Source organism: Sphaerodactylus townsendi, linkage group LG09 (genome assembly GCF_021028975.2).
Source record: "Sphaerodactylus townsendi isolate TG3544 linkage group LG09, MPM_Stown_v2.3, whole genome shotgun sequence".
Taxonomy (NCBI): Eukaryota; Metazoa; Chordata; class Lepidosauria; order Squamata; family Sphaerodactylidae; genus Sphaerodactylus; species Sphaerodactylus townsendi.
Window position 1 is genome coordinate 61062625 of NC_059433.1, and position 24721 is coordinate 61087345.

The window sequence follows — 24721 nt, forward strand, 5'->3', positions numbered from 1 at the left end:
GGAAACATAAAAAGTCACAGATGAAGATAGGTTTTTCGATGAAATTGATGAAAATAAAAAGAATTAGTTTTTTGCTTTAACTCCATTTGTTTACCTTTCAAAACATATGGAAAGGGATACATTTTCTGTTCATTTTTTCATTAATTTTTAAAAGGAATGCACATTCATCCGTCTCTGATTCTGAATTTGGGAATCCTGACTGATTAGATATAATGGCTCAACCATGGTTAAAGCCAACAAAGGAAGAAAGGAAAGAAATCACGCTGGGGGGGGGGGGGAGGAAAGTGGAAATAACATAAATTCAAAAGGCTGGTTCCTTATTTGTAAATCAGAGGTTACAGGAATCCAGCATTAAGTTTGGCCTGGACCGCAGCTCCAAGATTAAATCCAGGGGGGGGAGGGGCCTGAAATGGAAGACATTAATTTTGAACGATCTGGCTTGATAAATACAATTACAACAGTAATCAAATACATTGTTTTCCTCAACATGTTAGAAGAATAATTCACTGTATCACTTGTAGTTTAACATACCGGTACTTCATTCTGCTTGGATAGATAGGGAATTATTTTTTTAAAATGTCTTTTCCATCTTGCTGTGTCTCCAATAAAGAAGTATGGTTTTATGATTAATTTACAAAATGCTGTATTTAAGTATATTAAGGAAATGATCAGACCATTTTCCAGATATGTATATTTCTAGAAAGCTGACCATGTTGATTGACACTCCACTATTCCCCAATGTATCACAAAAGTACAGTCTCCTTTTTCAATGTCTTTATAACACATGGATGAATTTGGAGATGCATGCAGAGCGGGCTCTGGATATAGCACATTCATTCTAAGTCTCCTGAGCTCAATGAATTCAAAATACTTGGAATGGCACTGATCGCTACATAGGTGCAATTCCTTCATGTACAAATAAAAGGTAAAATGTATGCAACTGAGCTATAACACATCTTAAATTTGCCATTTTCGTATAATTCTACTTGACATACTAGTTAAATCAGAAAGCTCTCTCTCTCTCTCTCTCTCTCTCTCCCAGACTACACCAGAAATTTCTGCTTGTTCAGTTTCTTAAGCAATATTTCTCTCCTTCAAATGAATAGAATCCACAACTGTATTTTTCCTAGTTCAACCTGATAAAGCAGTTTTTTTCAACTTTCAGTTACTACCTGAAAGCAAAAACAATTTAGGCAAAAAAACAGAAAATAAACTGAATGAAAAACTTCCCTTCATCCAAGTCCATAGGGTCCTTTTATCACTTTACCTTTGACAACAATGCCTGAATTGCTTTGAAAATGAACAGCACGCCACCAAATGAAAGGACTCTTTTAATCACTGTGACTCCTGATGCTCAAATGGTTGACAGAAGCTCTGACTTGTTAAGATTATGTCCCTTTTGCTCCAGCTTCACAGGATGAACAGCTCTTCCTTTTATGAACAGCACAGAAACTTCAGGAAGAACAAAAAGAAAAGCAACAATACCAAATGCCAGAGAGCCAACAGAAATAAACACCAGCCAGTCAGACTGAAATGCGTGCATGGCATTTTTTTGTCAGTCAGTGAAAGGAAGGTCTCACAGGCACTGGCTTCAAGTGCTGCGGAGCCTGTACAAAAGGGATGCACTGTCAGAGGCAGCTACCATGAACTACTGCTCAAAATTAACTACACACAGAACAATGAATACTCTGGTCAGTCTTGTAAATGAGAACTGAGAAGGGGTTATCCACCCATCCTCAATTCATATGAGTTCAAGTAATACCAGCAATTAGCAGGGCCACCACGCAGCACTCGGGGCACAAAATTCCTGGGGGCTGGTCAGCCTGGGAGGCTGAGGGGAGCTGCAGTACCGCTGATTTTCAGTGGCATTACTTGCCAATAATCTCCCAGTCCTTTTCTTCTTCCCTGCAACACTGGTAATTAAAATCTATAGCTGGTAGGGGGGCAAATGACATTCAGGAGCAAAGCTCCACCCTCTCCTGGAAAGGGAAGGCAGCAGAACTGTGAGATAATCCTGCCTGAAAAGTGGGATGGAACTTGCTAGGCAAATGAAAAGCTGTTTTTCAGCAAAACAAAAGGCTCTAGGCTGTTGCTGTCTGCTTTCCAAACATCAATATCTATTTAAGGGCACAGCTTATACCTAACTAGTGCTGTTGTGTCGAATCCTTCTTACCCTATTATAGATATATACTCAAATCTATGTGGAGGAAGGGAATGGAAGGAGAGCCGGCCTACTTCAGTTCCATCCAGCACAAGGCTTAGGGCCAACATGCACTTTATGAAATCCACAAGCCAGGACACGGGTCCCTGGCTTGACTCATGGTTATACATACTAGTGGGAACTCAACTTTTAAAAGTTCTCAATTTCTCTGCTTGGCTGGTAACAGGGTACAGGAGAAGGAAGAACTTTTGGCTTTCCTATGGAGTTTTTGCCACCAGAACCGGTGCCTGGTGGTATACTGTTTGCCCTTTCCTCTGTCACCATTTGTCCACCTCAGGGCACACAAAATCAAAGGAAGGGGCAAACTGAATCCCCCCATTACTAGCTCTGGTGGCCAAAATGCTGCAGGAGGCAAGTCTGGCTTCTCCCTCCCCCATATCCTGTTTGCAGTGCTTTTTTAAAGGTGACTTAATATACTTGTAAGTATAACCATGTGCTGGGTCACGAACCTGTGCTCTGACTCATGGACTTTGTACTATGAATTCTGGCCTCAGAGTTGTATATTTTCCAAAGTACTGAGAGGCTACTAAACAACTAGATAACTACTTTATTTAAACCTGACCAGCTAAAATAAGCAATAGTGATAAAATATGTATATTAAAACCAACTGAAACAAAACAAGCAAGTCTTTAAATAAACCAGAATTGTATGACATGTGAGAAATCTAACAAAAAAGGGGTGGGGGGAGGATTGTAAGGCATACAAAAATTGCAGCCTGCAGTCTAATTGTTTTAAAATATAATAAAGCAGGTATTCGACAGGCTTAAGGAGTGATTGGACAGACTTAACAGTGCTAGCATATACATGTTTACTCAGAAGTAAGTTTCGTTTAATTCAATGGCTCTTACTGTTAGGCAAAACTGGATGCTAGGTGGTATGCAACCATCTCCTGATAAGAAACAATGGCTCAAGACATGGAGTAAATGTTGTCTTACAGCGATCCATTCATAAGATCACTAACACTACCAAATCCCAACACTCCTAACAATAACATTCTAAAAATATACAGTGGCACCTCGAAAATTGCCGATAATCCATCCGGAGATTATCGGTGATTTTCGAAAATGCCGTATTTTGAGGTACGCCATTTACGCATGTGCGAAAGCCGGTTTCACATGCGCAACGCTGTTTGCGTACACGTCACAGCGTTTGCGTACCCTCAGCGGCCACCGAAAATTGAGGCGGCCAACGATTTTCGAGGGTGGAAATCGGCGCCTGGAAATTGATGATTGTCGAAGGCACTGATTTTCGAGGTACCACTGTACCTCAAATATGATTATACAATTTTAAAGTGATTTTTAGCACCATTATATTTCTGCCCTATGCAATACAGTCCGCTGACTGTTTTGATCTGAAGGATTAATCTGGAAGACTATCCTGCCTGTGGTTGACTTGACCATTTATTTTAACAGGTCAAACTACAGACTGAAGTAGTTCTGCCATGGACTCATACATCAGCTGGGCATGCCATGAACTCAGAATACTTTCTAAAGCTGGAGTATCAAACATGTGGCCTGGGGGCAGGATCTGGCCCCTTGAGGGGGCAGGATCTGGCCCCTTGAGGGGGCTTATCAGACCTGCAAGTCAACAGTGGACAAGCCGAGTAACAGGGGGTGGGTGATTGTCTCAGCTGGCTAACAAGCCTGATAAGCCCTGTCATGGCAGCCACCCCACCCTGCTATAGGCTCACCAGTCCAGGCCACCGCTTCCCCCAGTGCCATTCTGGGGCCAGCTAAGGCAGCCACCACCCCACGCCTGTCCTACCAAGTCACATTTATGTCATATCCAGCCATCAAAACAAATGAGTTCGACACCCCTGTACAAAAAATTTAGTGTTATCAAGCTTCACAGAACCACTTCATCTTGTCTAAAACAATCTGGGCCAACAAATGACTAACATGGGGATCTGCCAAACATTTAGAAAAAGAGACAAACCCCTTAAAAATAAGAAGTATACATGAAAAGTTATTATTGCACAAAACTATGGCCCACTCAGCACAGGCCAATAAACTTGGATTTAGAATGGGGAAAAAAACATTTCGGGGGGCACTTTGCACAGATCCCACCCCTAAAGCAAGTCTGTCCCGTGTTATTTCCCCAAAACTGAGTTTTTTTGAGAATTGTGTTATTTGCGAGTCTTTTAAAAAATCCCAGATTGCAGCTACTTGCAAGCAAATGGTGGGTAGGAGGCGTTTTATTCAGCTACGCTTTCTTTTTTTTTTTAAATTCACGGCTTACATCTGCGTAGCCACACAGGTGCAAATGGTCATATCATGATATTGCGAGACATCAGCATGACTGTGGAGGTTCATTTATGCATGCCTGCGTAGTTACACATTGATGGGAGGTAAATAAAAAAAACAGACGCGCCTTGGACCCTGTGGGCGCCAATCGCTGTCTGTACAGATGCAGGCAAATGGAAAAACAGGAAAGTGGGTTACTTTATCTCGACTGCAGACCAATAGACATTTACTGTGCGGAAGGGGCATGTAACTTGCATGCAAGTATAACATGATTCTCTGCCTCCCCCACTCTTTTGATGACACATCTGTTTAAAACCTAGTTTTGCATTTGCACAAATCCTGTAAGAAACTGAAGAGTAGAAGAGAGGGTAGTATAGAGGGCAAGACTGCCAGAATAGTTGTAAGTATCCCTGAAATACTATTGTGATTTGAAACTACTTAATAACCTGGTGGCAGACTTCAAGTCTTCAGCAAATATTATAAAATCAGAAAAATGTATAGAAGGGACAACAGCGAAATCAAAAATCAAAAATGAAGAAACCTACAAATCTAAATATAGGCATATGGATACATCTATCTCCCTCAAAAAGAAAAGTCTTTTCTTGAGATCTACAGCATACACTTTTACCAAGGATTTAGTCTTACTTAGTCTTACTTCACTCACTTGAACCAAACAAAGGTGACAAGATATGTAACCCTCTCCTGCTCAATGTGAACCGCAACAAAAATCTCTTCTTTTATGTGCTTCGACATCCATTCCAAGATACAGGCAAAGTTTGCTGTTTAAATCTTTCCTTCATCTCATGGGAACAGCATCCAGCACAGAATCAATATTCTATTGTTAAGGAATTAGGAGTCTTCCTCCCTTCCATGGCTTTGTTGTAACCACAGTACAGCATTTACATCTACATTGTCAATGACTGTAATTAACACTAGCTAGATTTTCTTTGTTAACTGGAGTTTGAAACCAGGATTTAAAGTGGATTTGAAAACTTTGGTTAGAAGGGGATCCTGACAGCATAAGTGTGGATATGATGTTACAATGTGAATAAACAAGAGGAGAACACATTTTGGGAACAAATGAAGACAAGAATGGATCAACGTGCTCCTTCTTAACTTTTTAACCAAATGGACTTTTCAAACTGCACTGGAACAGAGGCTCTATCAAAGTAGCAACAGAGGTGAATGAGAGGGGGCATTCCAATGCCTTTACTAATAGGAATTGTCTCAAGAATCCTTTGTTTACAAATAAGCAGACATAAAACTGGTTCAGTTGGCAGAGCCAATGCTACTAGCCATTTAGGATTAATAATGTGTGGAAGCAGTCTTCTACTCACCTAAATATTTCAGCTCCAACAAAAATAAATTCAGCTGAACAACAGGAACCGACCAAGAGGGTTGTTCTTTAAAATGTAACAGTGTGACATGAATTCTAAATTCTAAGTGCAATTGTAACTAATGTTGAGAATACCTCACAAGAAAACCGAGCTATGAAACTCTGACAATATTAGGAAAGCATATGCAATTTCATACTTGCTGAATTTATTATATTAATAAAATTTTAATGTTACCAGTGCCAGAAGAAAAACTGACATTCTACATTTAAACAGAGGTCAAACTCTCACAGTTCAATCTGAGGGGGCGGGTGAAACACCTCAGGAGTCGGCATAACTCCACCATTTTAATACTTTTCTGCTTCTCATCCAAATTAAGACAACTTGTGTGTGTGTGTGTGTGTACTGATCAACTGCATTTCTTCTCAGAAATGTACATAATTCAGAACTAAGACTGAAAATCAATCATCTGTAAAGATAAAAATATCTGATATTTCAACAGTACAGTACAGTAAACCTTTAATTTCAACAGTATCTTTGAAATATCTCCATTACTAAAAAAAGCAAAAGAAAGCATATATATAAAAGCAACACTAAGTCCTGAAATGGTTTCTTTAAAGCAGTAATTGTCCATTGAACGATTTGCATATATTTTTACATATGGATATTAAACATCCAATTCAGTAGCGCATAATTAAAGCAGACTTACGTTCTCTAACTTCCAAGTAAAGGCAGATTGGTAGCACAAGGACAGTTCTTGCATTACAATATTAAGTCACATCGGAATGCCACCGGAAGTCCTAATAGTATCTTTAAATAGGAAAGGGTAACATGTCTAGTTCCAAGAAAGTCTGCTAAGTCATACTGCTAAGGATTTTCTACATGCCAGCCCTTTTCTTTGAGAGTAAACATGTATATTACATTTCCAGATTAAACAGCCCTCCAATAACTTAAAAAGTAGCATAAATGTGGTCCCAAGCAAAGGAGCTGAAATATTAATGTAATTCACAATTATGGATGTGGAACTTAGGGATTGTTCACTATAAATTGACATGGAACAGATGATGATCAAGTTCCAGAAGAAGGGGGAGAAAAGCTGTTCAAGGAACGCATAATAAATGCATTACCAATTGATATATGGGTGCCCATGTTCCATGATTATTTTTTAAAACACCAAGAACCATCCTTGGCTACTTGTAACACCAACATAGTAAGATCTATTTCTGGGCCAAACCTCAGCCAGGATCCTTGAATACAAAGTGCACTATACAATAACACAGATTATCCCTACATGTTGATATACCAGCAGTTCCCAACTTTTCCGTATGGTGACCTCCATGGTGATCCAATCAGGGAAGGCCTAAGGGTTTTTCTAGTTCACCATCCCACTTTCTACAGTAGCTTACCAAGGAGGAGGAGGAGGAGGAGGAGGAGAAGAGGAAGAAGAAGAGTTGGATTTATATCCCCCCTTTCTCTCCTATAACGAGACTCAAAGGGGCTGACAATCTCCTTTCCCTCCCCACAACAAACACTCTGTGAGGTAGGTGGGGCCAAGACAGCTCAAGTCACCCAGCTGGTGTGTGTTGGAGTGCACAGGCTAATCTGAATTCCCCAAATATGCCTCTACAGCTCAAGTGGCAGAGTGGGGAATCAAACCCGGTTCCTCCAGATTAGACTGCATTTGCTCTTAACCACTACGCCACTGCTGCTCCAGATGTTTGTGCACAATTAACAAACACTGTGCAAAGGTATAGTTCCCCCCAATATGAACCTCAAGCAAGTAGCATTCTGACATACACAGTCTTTGCATACAGAGAGTATATTCTAGTCTTTGACCACCTTTTCCTTCTCCATTACTCCTTCTAATCCTACATTAAGATTCTAAGAAACTTACTCTAGTAACCATCAGGACACATTTTACTCATTCACATCTGTGAAGGAAAAAATACCAACTAACATATGACACTGAAGATACTATTTCGAGGGACATATCTTGGTTTCCAAAATACAAATAGAGCAGTGGAAAGGGCAGGGGCAGCCATTAGGAAGGGTGGGCCTGCAACCCACCTTCAGAGGCTTCACAATCCATTTTGGGATCCATGGGTTGGAAAACACTGTGCTGTATCTTTTTTCATGGAAAAAAGCAGAATGTCCCAAGGACAAAGTGGTGGTAAAAGGGAGAAGTGAATTGACTGAAAAGGCACCAGAGTGTTATGAAGTTACTGTATTAGACAACAGTAGCAGTTTCCCTAGTCCCCTTATATTATTCCAACATACAGGCAACAGTCTGAGACCCAGTGTCGTATTGTGGTTAGCCTTTCAGACTAGAGTCTGGAAAACCCAGGTTCGAATCTCCACTCTGCCACAGAAGTTTGCAGGGTGACCTATTTTACTAGCCCACTTTACAGAATTGTTGAGAGGAGAAAATGGAGGAGAAAACACCCTGTAAGCAGCTTTGGGTCCAGTGAAAAAAGAGGCGGGGTCTAAATTAACAAAAAAAAATCTCAGTAGGCTTTGGTAACAGGGATTGCTTAAAAAAAATCCTTAAAATGTATTAATGGGTGAGCCTTATTATTCATTAACTTTGTAAGCAGGACAGCAAGTTTACAAAGATGAAGATGAGCTATCAACCTAAAATGAAGACCTGTAGTTGCTTTTCAAATACTCATCGGTTGCCTGAGTCTGTCTCACTAGGTTTCTAAAACGATGTAAACCATCTCTTGCCATTACTGCTCATTTTCAACTTAATTTCATTTATAAACATATGTGAAATTAACACAGTGGCTCAGTGTCTGATGCATAAGACTATTTTGAAAATGAAAGCTGACGGTTGTAATATGAGTATTAACAACTAGATTGTTTATTGCTATCTTGATAACTAGGCAGTAGGCTGCTGCATATTTAACATGCTGATCACTGAGCCTGTTCAGCAGACTTTGTACTGGCAGGAAAGCAATGGAGTCTGCAACAGGAAGGCCAGAAAAGGACACCAAAAAATCAAGAAGGCCAGCGTGACAGTTAAAATGGCATTCACAGTTTATAGATCAGAAATGTGTTTTTTTTCAAGACCTGAATCAAAACAGAACAAGCAAATGTGGTCTTATAAACCATGGAAATCTCAATTTCTCCTCGCAAAAGAGTAAGTAGAGAAGCATTAGTGTTATTTTCCAAACTTTCCAAATTTCCCATTGCATCTGTAGGTAGCAAGGTAAGAGCTATGAAAAATTAATCAGTGAAGGCCAGTGGGAAGATGTACTTTCTATCTTTTTAGACCAATCTAATCTGACCAAGTTATCAGAACACTTATCTAATGCCATTTCTGCATGGCCAGATGAGTGGGGGTGCATCGACATAGTTTATGGTCGCATGGATGTAGCCTTCACACAGGCTGCACCGCTCCCAAACAGCTCTTACCTTCTGCCGCCTTCCATCACGTTGTGGAGACCAGGGAACACGCCCCCATAGCCAGAACGACAGCTCTGGGGTTGGAGGCCAGGAGGCGTGTCCCCTGGCCTCCACAAAGTGATAGAAGGCGGCAGAAGGTAAGAGTCGTTTGGGAGGGCCACAGGAAAAATGGTGGCTTCTACCCGGTGTCGTTTGCTCGGCACCTAATAGAAATTGGAGTTTTGCTCCCTGAGCAAGGTTCAAAAATGGGGGGGGGGGGTTGGGGGGGGAGACCAGCACTGCATCGATTTGGCAGCGGCACCTGTGTGAAGGCACCCCTCCAAAATGGTGTGATGCCAATGGCATGTTCCTAGGATGTGGTGCCCCCCGCATTGCAGCTTCGCTACTGATCATATAGTCTCTTTCACAACTTTAAAAGTCTGTTTTTAAAAAAATACTAGTACCTTGTTCAGATTATCCATGGGGCCATAATAAACCAATTATGATGTACAGACTAAAATATTTCTGGTGCTAAAAGTCAGCAACTTGTGCTTCAATCAAGTCTGCCTCAGAACATTTTTCATGAGACAACTATATGTATTGCTGCTACACAACTAGAATGAGGAATTTTATGAATCCAATTGTTAGAAGACAGCCTGAGCTCAGAAACCTTACCAGAGGCAAACTGGCCTGTGTAGTATATTCCACTGGGCAACTTTGCAATACATTTGATATGGGCAGAACTACATAAATCTTAAAAAGATAATTGGTAAACATGCTATGAATCATGCTATGAATGAAACATGCTAATCCCCCAGGGATTAGGGACAACTTCAGTTAAAAAACAACAACACACTGACTAGAGTTCTCTTGTGATGTTAAGAAACAGAAATATTGTTCTTTTTGGCAGCTGACAAAAAGTCAACATAATAAAAAAGAGGTTTAACTTGGGATTTTTTACTACACCTCAAGAATTAAATAAAATATTGGATCTGTTCCCACTAACATAATTAACAAGGTGTTTTCACTTCGTTATATATGTATGCTTTTAAAAGCAAAGCAAACACTCTGGAGATATAGATCAGTGAATATTGTAGGAATTCGTAAGCAACAAATTTTTTTTGAAAAAAGGACCAAAGTTGTTCCACATGCTTTTTGTTGGAAGGAACCTTAATTTAGATTTTTTTTGTAATTTCTTTAGTTTTCATGTATTTTGCTGTAAATATTCATTGCAGTTATATGTGGCTTATAATATAGGGTTTTTTAAAGTTTTGGTTAAGTATATTAAGAATCAGCTCATGAGAATTTTATGCTTTAATTTTTAGTTTTCTTAACTGCCTTAGTTTTATTAGTTTAATTTATTTGGAGTTCCTTAGAGGACTAGTGCTTGCATTTCCGGTATCTTTTTGAATAATTTAAGTAGCTTTATACTAACTGGGATCTGTTGTTGTACATAATAATACATGTTTTATTATTTACCAACTGTTAACATATGCTACTGCAGTTTATCTTCGTAGTGTAACTATTATTTATGTATTCTTTTACAGTCCCTGAATGAACAGCTAATTGCTCAATGCAAGTTGGGATTTGTATTTCAGAAACAAATCTGTATCCTGCACTGTTGTTTCTTTAAAGGTATCTCTTGAATTTCACTTGCAGCAACACGCACCAGTTCATCCTCACCCAACCCCCAGTAAATCAGAAGCACAATTCCATCTCTTCTTCCACTAGAAATCTTAAGGTTCCAAGCCTATCAATATGGCAGCTAAACAGGTCTGCCCACAGATGAAGTAGGGGTTTCTGAATGCTCAGTAGACTACTCCAATTTACAGAAAACCACGTACATTTTTAAAGCAGAAATGCCCCCTAAGCATATTAAGTGTCCTCCAGGAGGCACAGAATGCTGAATGCAGTAAACATCAATTTAAGAATAAATATAAGATCAAGTTATATGGAACAAAATACTGGAATGCTTGACTCCTACTAGTTTAAACAATTCAAGCAGGGGATAAGGTTCACATAGACCAGTGGTTCTCAACCTGGAGGTCGCCTAAGGGGTCGCCTAAGACCATTGGAATACAGTCTTTTTATATTTTATATACACCAATTTTATGGTTGGGGGTCACCACAACATGAGGAACTGTATTAAAGGGTCACGGCATTAGGAAGGTTGAGAACCACTGACCAAATTAATTTCCTTACTTCAGAAAACCCACAAACTTTATCTCATAAGCTGGACCTTAAAGCTTAAAGCTGGACCTATCCAGGCAGAGGTCAGCCTTGAACTGAAGGCTCAGCCTGGCTGGATCAAGCTTTACACTACTGGCTCCACCTCTGAAGTCCACATGACTTCGAAGGCAGTTCATGACTAAGCTCAGCCTGGCCAGGTCCAGCTTTAAACTGTAGATCCTACCTCTGGACCTGGTCAAGCCCAGCCCTGAATTGTACCCCCTTCCCCCCAAGAACTCACTGTGAAGTTTGGTGGTGGAGCACATAGCTCAATGCTGGGGAGTAGGGTGTTCTTTAATAGTTACACCCCTGCCCAAACAGCAATGGATTTGGGGGGGGGGCGGGGGGAGGAGACATATGATGTTGTGACGTGGTCATGCTTCAATCACTCTTTTACAGTTATCAGTATGTTCTTTCCTAATGCTTCTTTTCTCCAGTCTTTTTTTGGAAAAGCAAGCCAAATGTGTTATCAGGTGCTCTGGGCAGGAAGGGACACTAGCAGTGCCCACGTCAGTACCATTTCCCCCTTCAGCCCCTCACAGCTGCCAATTTCCCTGTCATGCTACTGAAGGCCTTTTTTTAAAAAATCAGCAATTGTCAAACTGCTATAAAATTACAACAATCTACTGTAGTAACATACTAGTTTTTCTGACTATCCAGTTTTCATTTTAAAAAAAGAATCTCCAATCTCTTCATTGTTCTAAAAAAAAGACTTTTTAATAAACAAAAACTGGGAATTCAAAATATCTAGTGGGAATGTATCACTATGATATAGTAATCTAGCAAATTCCCAAAAGTTTAAAGAAAGTACTGCGGGGGTAGAGGTTGCAAGGGCTGAGGCAAGGAAAGCAACCAGAAAACTACTGCGTGAATGCTCTGCTGCTGCTGTGAATGCTTCTGCATTTGCAGTAGCAACAAGATTGATTTTTCCCCCGTAAAAGAATTCATAAAAGAACAGCAATCAGTACCTACAGGGTCACACCACTGTAAAAGATTTTCAGTATGTTAAAGCAGGTGCTTGTGATCCTGTGAAAAATGCCAGAGTTCTTGTGGCATAAGCGTTCACAGTCTAGTGTGTCCACACATACGCACATGCAGGTAGAGAATAAAAATGGAACTGTGAAGAAAAAGTCTACAATGGGATAGCAGGTTTTAATACTTCTACTGTAGGTAGAAATATCCTTTCAAAAAATAGAAAAATTGCAGTAAGACAGAGGGTCCACCAGGAAATTCAAAAAGGAACAGTTGTATAATACCTTCTATTAGGATTAGCTAAAATGTTACAAAGCAGCGTGCAAACTTTTGAGTTCTTCATAGTCCTTCTTTAGTAAAAAAAACAACAACTGGGAGGGGGGGGATCTCAAATTTAAGATGATTGAAGCTCTAGGACAGGGGTAGGGAACCTGCGGCTCGAGAGCCGCATGCGGCTCTTCTGCCCTTGCACTGCGGCTCCACGAGCCGAGCCACTGGCCCCATCCTTGCCCACCCTGCAGGCAGCAGGGTGGGCGCACCAACTGCCTGTGGCTGGCTGGGCCACGCCGCGGGCTTCCCCTCTCGCCTGCCCCGTTGGAGTGGGGCGGGCGCTTTCCCGGCAGCCGGCGAGGCCGAGCCACTGGCCCCATCCTTGCCCGCCCTGCAGGCAGCAGGGCGGATGCATCCATGCGCTTCTCAGAATGAACGGAGTAAAAGGTAAAAAAACCCAATATATACAGTGTTATCTTTATTTTAAATGTCAAAAATTATTTGTGGCTCCAAGTGTTTTCTTTTCCCATGGAAAACGGGTCCAAATGGCTCTTTGAGTGTTAAAGGTTCCCTACCCCTGCTCTAGGAGAAAAAATCCAGGAAATATGCAAATGTTAATCCACTGGAAAACATTCTTCTTACCTTGTTCTTTTATTTGACGAATCTGCTTCACAGTTTCTTTCAAAATTGCACATTTGTCGGGTTTGAAGTTAAAGTTGTCAATATCATTAAAATTAGCAAAAATCAGCTCTGCAAGCTCTTCTATGTATTTATTCTCTTGTTCACGATTACGTTTTTCAGTGCTTCTTTTAGGACTGGAAAACATTTGAAATTAAGATTGAAACAGAGAAATATAAATAAAAATAGAATTTATTGTTGTTATTATTATTATTACTAATGTGCCATTTTCTTTTCTATTTCAGCATTTTAAGATTTGGAAATAACTTCTTACTTCAGTTGACTGGGTTATTTTGCATTTCTTACTTTGGTTCTCATTATTTAATTTTGTTTAATATCACAGTTGCCAGTTCTATAGCTGGTTATGGGTCTTTCATTACAATTTGAGCCCCACCCAGAGGCCTAGGACGTTGTAATGTTTCGATGTAGTATTCATCGGGATCCCAGTGGGGCTGCTTTTTTAATATGACTGATGTTGATTTTGTCAATTTGAAGGCACTTCAAGTGCAGCCCTAGTGTTTTTGGAATGGGGCCCAGGTTGCCAATTACCACTGGGACAACCTCAGCTGGTCTGTGCAACAATTGCTGAATCTCAATCTTCAAATCATGATATTTAGTGAGCTTCTCATGTTCTTTTCCACTGACCCTGCTGTCACCAGGTATTGCCCTGGCCCAGATTGCATTCACCCAAGAGTTCTTAAAGAGCTCAAGCATGAAATTGCTGATCTTCTCACTTTAATATGCAACTTATCCCTGAAATCAGGCTCCATCCCTGAAGACTGGAAGATGGCCAATGTCACACCAATCTTTAAGAAAGGATCTAGGGGGGACCCGGGAAATTACAGGCCAGTCAGTTTGACATCTGTTCCTGGCAAATTAGTAGAATCTATCATTAAAGATAAAATTATCAAACATGTAGAAAAGCAAGACCTGCTGAGAAAGAGTCAGCATGGCTTTTGCAGAGGCAAATCCTGTCTTACAAACTTACTAGAGTTCTTTGAGGGTGTAAACAGGCATGTGGATAAGGGGGAACCAGTGGACATTGTCTACTTGGATTTCCAAAAGGCTTTTGACAAAGTTCCTCACCAGAGACTATTGAGAAAACTCAGCAATGAAGGAATAAGAGGGGAAGTCCTCCTATGGATTAAAAACTGGTTGAGAAACAGGAAGCAAAGAGTGGGTGTAAATGGGAAATTCTCACAATGGAGAGATGTAAGGAGTGGTGTCCCCCAAGGATCCGTTTTGGGACCAGTGCTCTTTAACCTATTCATAAATGACCTGGAAGTAGGGGTGGGTAGCGTGGTGGCCAAGTTTGCAGATGATACCGAATTATATAGTGTGGTGAGAACCGCAAAGGATTGTGAAGAGCTCCAAGCGGACCTTGATAAATTAGGTGAGTGGGCTAGGAAATGGCAAATGCAGTTCAATGTAGCAAAATGTAAAGTGATGCACATAGGGGCAAAAAATCCAAACTTCACATACACGCTACAGGGGTCAGTGCTATCAGTCACAGACCAGGAAAGGGATTTAGGCGTCTTCGTTGATAGTTCCATGGGAATGTCAACTCAATGCATGGCAGCTGTGAAAAAGGCAAACTCTATGTTGGGGATAATTAGGAAAGGAATTGATAATAAAACTGCAAAGATTGTCATGCCCTTATATAAAGCCGTGGTGCGACCGCACTTGGAGTACTGTGTTCAGTTCTGGTCGCCACATCTCAAAAAGGATATTGAAGAGATAGAAAAAGTGCAGAGAAGGGCAACGAGGATGATTGAGGGACTGCAGCACCTTCCTTATGAGGAAAGGCTGCAGCGTTTGGGACTCTTTAGCTTGGAGAGGAGACGTCTGAGGGGGGATATGATTGAAGTCTATAAAATTATGCATGGGGTAGAAAATGTTGACAGAGAGAAATTTTTCTCTCTTTCTCACAATACTAGAACCAGGGGGCATTCATTGAAAATGCTGGGGGGAAGAATTAGGACTAATAAAAGGAAACACTTCTTCACGCAACGTGTGATTGGTGTTTGGAATATGCTGCCACAGGAGGTGGTGATGGCCACTAACCTGGATAGCTTTAAAAGGGGCTTGGACAGATTTATGGAGGAGAAGTCGATTTATGGCTACCAATCTTGATCCTCTTGATCTGAGATTGCAAATGCCTTAACAGTCCAGGTGCTTGGGAGCAACAGCCGCAGAAGGCCATTGCGTTCACATCCTGCATGTGAGCTCCCAAAGGCGCCTGGTGGGCCACTGCGAGTAGCAGAAAGCTGGACTAGATGGACTCTGGTCTGATCCAGCTGGCTTGTTCTTATGTTCTTATGTTCTTATGCTATGTTGATGATAGTCATTTTTTGTCTTTGATCATTGTGATATCCGGTATATTTTGTGCCAACACTTTGTCCGTTTGGATTCAAAAGCCCCACAAGATCTTGACATTCTCATTTTTCAAGCCCTTCTCTGGACGATGTTCCCAATGGTTTTTAGCCATCCTGATGTTGTAATTCTTGCATAAATTCCAGTGGATCATCTTGGCCACTGAGTTGTGTCTCTGTACGCAGTCTGATCTTTTTGCAGCAGCTGAGTGCATGATCTACAGTTTTGTTATTACCGGTATATTATTAACCCAGTCGAGTAAAAATTTATTTCTAATTCTTAAAATGCTGAAAGAGAGAAAAAATGGCACACTAATACTTTTTAATAGATACCTTTTAACAGAGACTGGATTTATAGATGCCAATACTAATGTTAATTCACATTAAAGAAAATGTGCACCTGTCTGAAGAGCACACACATACACACAAAAAGTTATATCACAGAAAGAAAAAAGTCTAAAAACTACTATGTACTCCTATGAATTACTTCTGAGCTATGTCATAGCATTTCTCTATATGGAGGGCTTAATGCTTGTTTATTTGGTGGAGTGATTTAAAACCACTATATTTTTATTTTTTTTCCTGCAAATTGGAAGCATTTCAAAAAAATCAGTATTATGAGTACACTTATTTTGGAGAGGATTTATTCACAATTTTTAAAATACTGCAGCAAATTCTAAGATATCAGCTTTCTTGTCCAGGTGTCTAACTTTCAAGACTTGCTGTCGATGGCTTTTTACTGTGGCAGGTGGGGAGGGGGAGGGATTGGTTTGGTTGCGTTTATTGCGTTTTAGTTGTTGAACTATTGTGATTTTTTTAAAAGGTTGAGAGTTACACTGAGACCCACTCCGCACGGGACTAAAACAGTGCCCCAGGAGTGGTAAAAACACAGTTCCAGGGGAGTGCTTTGCACGGCTGCTGCCTCTGAAATGCGGCAACACTATGCTCCCCCTGCCAGCAGGAAAACGCTGTTTTTGAAACTCACTCAATGAGCAAGTTTTTTACAAAAATGGCGTTTTGCACCTGGTGCCGAGCAAACGGCACTGGGTGGGAGTAACCGCTTTTAGGCGTGTCCACTTTTTCTCCACACCTTCTCTTCCCTGTGCAGCTCTGCAGGGACAAGGGGACACACCTTCTGCCCTCCAACCCCCGAGGCATTGCCATGGCCATGGGGGTGTGTCCCCTCATCCCTGCAGAGCTGTGCGGGGAAGACAAGGTAAGTTTAAAAATGAAATGGAGGCGCCTCCATGTGAAAGCGTTTCTGCGAGCTGTGGCAGCTGCGGGGTCGCCCACACAGAAGTATGCGAACGGCCCCAGTGCTACACCAGTATCATTCATACCGGTGTGCCACCACTTCACAGGCCTGTGCAAAGTGGGCCTGAGGCATACATATCAAGAAATAAAAATTATATAAAACTGCTCAAACTATTATTTTTATACAAATTTCTAGAGAGCACTTTAGTTTATTAGGTTTGATCATTACATTCTAACCAACCTGGGTCCAAGTTGATCAGGACATTCCTTGCGTTTTCTTGACTCTGCCCTGGCTGGGTCAGAGGGGTTTTCGCCAATGCCACTCATCTTAAACACATATCAGCAACTGAAAAAGAGGAAAACACAATACACAGCTTCAGAATAAATGCTTCTTTTTTGCTTTGTGGGTGTTTCAACTGTTTCCATTAATTATTTTGTCTCATCTTAATTATCTCACCGCATTATAAGACTGGAGGGGAATTGGGAGATGAAAACTGCCATTTGTTTAAATCACAGACTGAGATTTTATTTTTTTCCTGCTGCAAGGGACTGAAATCTGGCTATGGGCCTTTTGGCCTTTCTGGACCACTCTAGTGAACTGCAGCCCAGTCCAGGATATCCCAGGGTATCTAGCATAAATGGTATTTTGTGTATTTAAATAGTACTGATGTTGTTTGTATTCCACTTGGGTCCTCAACGGGGAGGAAAGTGGAATAAAGAATACCATTAATAAGACTTGGTCCATATTTTCTTTTCTCCACAATTAAATATATTCACATGCTCTGTCAGAATAATTTCTGTGCTTTTCTATGTTCCAGTACAATGAGGAAGTTATATAATATATAAAGCAGGTTATTCATCAGAAAAAGTTTTTAAAAATTACATGATGAGATTTTGGATTGCGACTACTAGAACTTGGCTGTTTAAAGTAGAAGCCTGGAAGCATCCACTGCTGCTTTTTAACTGCTTGTATGTTTGCCTGGAAAATGTGAAGTTGCCATTTTCTAGCTATTACCGGCCAGAGATTATATAAGCTTGCCCTAGTTATTCCCCATATACACAGACATGGGAAAAATTAGGGAAGATTGAGAAATCAATCTCGAACAAGTCTATTCCACAGGACTTACTCCCAGGAAAATACTGTTAGGATTTTACTGATAGAGTCTCTTATATCCACTAGTCCAGGCATAGCCCAACCCAAAGCATTTTCTAATACTATCTTAAAAATACACAACAGAAATACAATTAACATGGGACATACTACCATTTGTACATAGACATGGCTACTATTTATAAAAAATATTCAAAAAGATAAATTTTAGAAACAGTCAAATCATAACAATTTATGCCAAGTTAACGCATGCACTAGGTTTCCAAAGGGCAATTTCCCAGGATCACTAACTACTCAAGTAAAGAAAGATCATATATATTATCACATATTATCAAGTACAGCCCTAGATGCAGTGAAAATAAATAAATCTTGAGGCACCTTTAAAAGACTAACAACATTTTATTCCAGCCAACCAGAGCCCACTTGTGTTTCTAAATTGTTAAATATTAAAATGTCTCAAAAATTCTCTTTAGGTCTCTGGGGGGGGGGGGGTACTAGAGATCTCCCAGTGATGTCTCTGTGGGGGGTACTAGAGATCTCCCAGAATCACAGCCAATCTCCAGATGACAGCTCAGTGCCCCTGGAGAAAATGGCTGCTCTGGAGGGCGGACACTGTAGCTTTATAAACCACTTAGCTCTCTCCCTTTCCCCAAACGTCATCATCTCTCAGCTCATCCCAAAATCTCTAAAACCTACTCCTCTTGGTTATGATATGTGTTCTTGCAAGACTACACAGAACACTGTGGCAACAAACCTAAACTGCAAGAATAAAGCACCTCACATAACAATTCTTAAATGAACTGCTGGATGAACTGAAAAACCAAGAGATGCTGTGCCAGACAACTATACTGCTAAAGTCAAAAGAAAAATAAGTAGTTGAGTAGTAGTAAGTACAGTATTTATGCACAATCTGAGGTGACAAACCATTTAGAAGGCTTTATGGAGAATTTACTTGTGACATATATGCTGCTTCCTGAAGTCCTACATAAAAAGCAAATCAGGCCCTACCTAATGATAATGTCATTTACTGATTCACTGTGTTTTTAGCTGTGTAGGATTCTGATTATTTTTACTGTCACTTTTGGGGACTCACGTTGTCAAAAAGTGACAGTAAATATATATTAGATTATAAGAAAGATTGTAACTTATTCATGCAAAATAAATGATAAAAGATAGATATTTGTTTAAAATACATAAACTTAAAAGTAAAAATTCAAAGAAATAGGGGAGTGACAACTAATGTGCATAAAAACAGTCTAAATCAATAATATCAATTTAGAATGTAATTTTTTCATGTGTAGCAAAAAATGCTATCTATGACTCTTGGGCGAAAAACTGAGAAAGATGCAACACAAGAAATCCAAGACTGGCTGACCTTTAATTTCAAGTCGGCTGCAGAGGGTTCTGGTTCCGATTGAAGAAACATGCCAATTGCAGGAGGTGCGGATGAAATCGAAACCAAGCAACCAAACTCAGCTGTAACCCTGCAGTTCCAGCATATTTTTCTAACAGTAGTTTTGTAAAGGACTGAAGATTTGAAGAGTTCTTCTTCCATATCTTGTTACTGCACTTATCTTCACCTGAATGAATAGTCTCTGAATCATAATGGGCTTCAGCTAATTGGCTGATCAACATGGAGCCATGCTCCGCTCCGTTATCTATGGAGCTTCTGCCCTAATGCATCTCATGCCCTCTAATATGCTGAGTTTTAAGGAAGTTTAGGCAGAACACTGCTGTAATTCCACACAAAGAGCAGGAGGGTAAAATGTGAGAGGAGTAGGCTTGTGATTTAGAGAGAGTGGGATCGGAGTGCTGTTGCCCAGAAAAGTATCAAATAGGGCAGTGGTTCTTAACCTGGGGGTCGGGAACCCTTTGGGGGTCGAACAACCCTTTCACAGGGGTCACTTAAGACTCTCTTCATCAGTGTTCTCCATCTGTAAAATGGATAAATGTTAGAGTTGGGGGTCACCACAACATGAGGAACTGTATTAAAGGGTCACGGCATTAGGAAGGTTGAGAACCACTGAGAAGTTCTCTTGTGTGAGTTGTGAACAGCAGGATGTAACTGAATGCAATGTGCCAAAAAGCCATGTTACCTTATATTACAAATTAGTTAGAAAAGAGGACCTGCCCCAAGAAATAAGGATTGGCATCCTATCTAACACCATTTTCCAAACAGTTCTTCTCAAACTGCAAAAAAGTTTACTCAGATAAACTTTCCATCCTTTTGAAATAAGCTATGTGTATATAGCCTAAGATACATAGAATCATAAAGTGTTAGCATATTTAGCACTATATTACTACAAAGGCAAATTGCAAAGGAAAACAAAAGTATAATTAAGCGAAAACTCTAGTTACTGAATCATGCACATTCAAGTAAAAACAATTAATCAGATGCCCTTTCCTATACTATTTTGAAGCTATAAACTGAATGTTGCTGAAATTATCATGATTCTATTTTAGTACAATACATAAATATGTAAATGGTATGACCTCTTCTGCCACAATGTAGTAGAAGTTCTTGGTTTCTAATTTTACACTTCTCAAAATGTGTGGATAGGACATGTCTTTAAATAATTTACAAAATATAAAGACTTTGCTGAATTAATCTAACCTCAGAAAGAAATCTATGAAAGTTACTTTTCAAGTTCATGACGAAAATAGGAATAATCCAGATGTTGGCCTGTGCTTGTGATAAAGCAGGGGACATACATATGACTGACAGCACATCTTGTCACTGGCTCTAACCACCTGCATTTTCTCAAATGTTGAGCTGATAAAATGGATTGAGTGTGGGACTTGTATAGGAGAGTCCTTAGAAGTGAGAAAACTGGGTAAGGTGCAATGCATTAAACCATTTAATTGGAGAATTCACAGAATACATTCTCATGCTTGCTAATTTATTGGCCACAACAGCTGATGTCTGAATAGTTTTTGGGCATACATCTTTAACAATCACCATCAGAGTTCCCTCACAGGTATATAGCACTTCAACTGCATAGAAGGCAAGCACCTTTTTGTTTGGTTACTGGCATTAATTCAGGTAAATTATCTGGACACTGCCTGACAACATGGAGAATACATGACTCCTGATGAAAACAGACATTTGTATCATCGCCTTTCTAATAAAGAGCAATATACAACAAGATTCTATCATGTCTAAAAATTTTACTGTCTTGGCAAAGAAGCATCCAGATAAACAGAATGGAGATTCTTACCACAGTTGGGTACCAAAACCGGGCTGGTAGTGGTGGTGGTTTCCTAAAGTTCTGAACAGGGAATTGGTGAAAATTGGCACAACCTTATATGAGAGTACTGGTACCTTTTTAAACCACTGTCATAACATAATGGCTGTTTTTACTGGACATAGCCACATGAGAGGAAGACAAGGAACAACTCCATGTGGAAGATACTGTGCCTTCTCTCAGTTCCCTTTTTTTCTGCAATGTTTCACACAGCTGTGTGGTAAGATCGGATATAAATGGAATTAGAAAAATTCAAATCTAAAAATCCAAAACAAATGATTTTGTGAAAGTCAAGAAGTGAATTGCCTAACGGGAGTTAATCAAATAATCAAATAGGAGTTCTAACCGCCACACTGCTAAAATTGTTAAAGAAAATGAATAGTCTTGTGTTGGCCAAGTGCTTCTTTACCTGCAGTATAGCTATCCAAATCATATCAACTGTAACAAATTCATTAACACTAACCATAACTATCACTGGACGTTTGAAGCATTGTCTTACTAAGTTGTAACCAGGCCAATGCAAGCATAAAATCTAGTACCAAAACTTCTAGTATTTCCCTTCACATCCCAGGATGATTATTTAATGTTTTTAAACAGTCTTATTGATTTCCAGAGACTTTAATATTTTTAGAACATCTGTAACTACTCAAAACCTCCTCACTACACAATCATCACTATTCATTACATGAAATAAAGGCTCTTTGCTAGCAGCTGTCTACATTCGTAAGTACACACAGTTTACTGTTACCTATATTGAATGTAAAAGAATTTAACACAAATCCACAGGGTTACGAAGTATTTTTGCCTAGATATACCAGGCATACTGCATTTAAATCTAAGATACTGGTGACCAGGGAATCCAATATGGCCTGCAAAGAGATTTATATAACATGTATGTTACATGTGTGTGTGTGTGTGTGTGTGCGTGTGTGCGTGCGTGCGTGCGTGCGTGCGTGCATAGTGTTATGTCTGAGTACCTATGTGAGTAGGTATTTCCAGCTCTGGGTTGGGAAATACCTGGAGATTTTTTTTGGGGGGGGAGGGTAGAACCTTGGGAGGGTAGTGTTTGGAGTAAGGAGGGGCTTCAGCAGGGTATAATGTGATATAATCTACCCTCCAAAGCAGCCATTTTCTCCATGCCTTGACTGTATGGAGATCAATTGTAATAGCTGGAAATCTTCAGCAACCCTAATTTTAAGCCTTGGCACTTGTGGGGAGGGGGGACACACACACGCACATGCACGCACATGCTTCTGTACCTAGACTATTGTTTAAAGAACTGAGTGGTGGATGAAGAATATAGAAGCTGGTCAACCCTGATCTAGGCAAATCTACAACCAGAACTGGGACAAGGGGGAGACCCAAGGGGAGATGCTATCAAAAACAGAATTTTTGTCTCTTCCCAGCAGCTTTAGTGTCAAAGGTCCTGCTGCTCCAAGACAACCAAAGGGCACAAGCAGGTTTCTCCAGTTTGTGTGTAGAAATTTTTATCTGAATTTATATATTGTTTATTTTGACTGTATTTTATTGTATTTTATGGCTTTGCTAATTTTACTGTATTTGTTACTTTGTAAGATGCCTTGGTACTTTTTAGTAGGGATGCCAGCCTCCAGGTGGGATCTGAGGATACCCTGGAATGAAAGATCATCTCAAGACTACAGAGGTCAGTTCCCCTGGAGAAAATGGATGCTTTGGGGAGTGGATTCTACAGCACTGTACCCCACTGAGGTCCCTAGCCTCCCCAGGCTCCTTCTCCAAATCTCCATGAGTTTGCAAACCTTGATCTGGCAACCCTATCCCCTCACCACCTGCCACTGGCCGGGTGAACCTGGCAACTGTAGTTGAAAGGAAGTGTACAAATACACCAATAACAGGGCTACTGCTTTCAACCAACAATACATCAAATTCATGAGAAAAAAAGACTAATGTTTGCAAAATAAAATTCCTCAGACTCAGAAACTATCTTTAATCCCAACCTTCACTGTGACGTCTATTGTTACTATATATTAGTTTTACAGTCTTTACATGGAAATATTTGTTTTACCCTTCTTATTCTCCTTCTCTGCCCAAAACATGGCCCTGGAGAAGTGTTCCCAACCTCCAGGAGGGGCTTGGAAACCTCCTGAAATTACAGTTCATCTGCAGACTACCAGTACTTTCTCCCCTGGAGAGAGCAGCATCTTTAGAAGTTGGACTCTAAGGAATTATACCCTGGCAAGGTCTCTCCTCTCTTCATACTCAACCCCCCCCCCCAGGCACCCCTCCCCAATCTCCAATAATTTCTGAATCTGAAGTTAGCAATCCTATGAATCCCCCCCCCCCCCCCCGCACAGCAGAAGGCTAAGTCTGTAACAAAATATGAAAGATTTCTAGTAAAGGATTTACCTTACAATTTACTATGTTATTCTAATACTGATTTTTACTATAAACAGCCTCAAAGTGATGTATTAGAAAAAGGAATGCGACTTCCAGTGCCTGACTGAAAGCCAATAATGCTCATTAATTTTTTAGCTAACACACAGATGCTACTGGGAAGACAATGTAATAAACACATTAGGCTGCAAATGGGCAGCAGGAGCTCTTAACACATACTGTTACCACCAGATACATGGCTAAGATTCATGATAAGGATTACTGATACTTGAAAGCACACGCCTTAGCATCCCTGTCTTCATATTAAAAGGCTGCCTTTCAAATATCGAGACCTTCAGCTCGGCAATTCTAAGTATCATTTTGATGCTTCATGCTATAACTACAAGCAGGGAAAAATTAGCTAGTCTGACATCAACAGCACAAAATGGCTTCTAGTGTCTGTATTTCTATAGGCTAACATTCTTAATATAGCTATTCACTGAGCTGCTTACATATTAGACTACGTCAGCCACCTTTAATAAGCCCCTCTAATAAGCCCCAGAATAGCAGGAGAAGGTTTTAACAATGGAACAGAAAAAGAAGTTGTATTCTCTGACTAACATGAAATGATATCGATTTTGCCACTTACTCTGTAAGTGATGGAAGTTTTTTAAAAAGTAAACTTCACAGTTACAGTAACTAGCCTAAGCACTGCTAAAATGAAGGGTAGGGAGCAAGATGTGATCAGCCACCAGTAACAGAACTTCATGAAAAACTTTTCCCAAGATCCCTTTATTCAAAATTATCTGTTTAAATATCAATTAAAGAAATGTATTGATTAAGAAGTAAAGAATACCATACATTAAACACTCTAATCAGCTAGAAAATGGTACCTATTAATCTGGTTATAAACATATACATTAAAATTATATTCATATGCTTCATATCAAGAAAATGGCAAGAAAATATCTTTTTAGCATAGGGTGGGAAGAAGGTATCTAAATACTTTAACCAATAACTAGGACAGTTATTAGATAACCATAGTTGATACTGAAT

The 24721-nt window shown here is 40.1% G+C and overlaps 1 protein-coding gene across 1 annotated transcript in view; it reads right to left on the minus strand.

Annotated features, from left to right (window-relative positions):
- NCOA2 (nuclear receptor coactivator 2) overlaps positions 1 to 24721 on the minus strand; it is a 165630-nt gene that overhangs the window by 60295 nt on the left and 80614 nt on the right. Inside the window, exons 3-4 of the mRNA XM_048507426.1 lie at positions 17199 to 17303; positions 13296 to 13468 (exon numbers count right to left, since the gene is read on the minus strand). Coding sequence (XP_048363383.1) covers positions 13296 to 13468; positions 17199 to 17284 — 259 coding nt within the window. The 5' untranslated portion in view covers positions 17285 to 17303. The remainder of the gene's footprint in view (positions 1 to 13295; positions 13469 to 17198; positions 17304 to 24721) is intronic.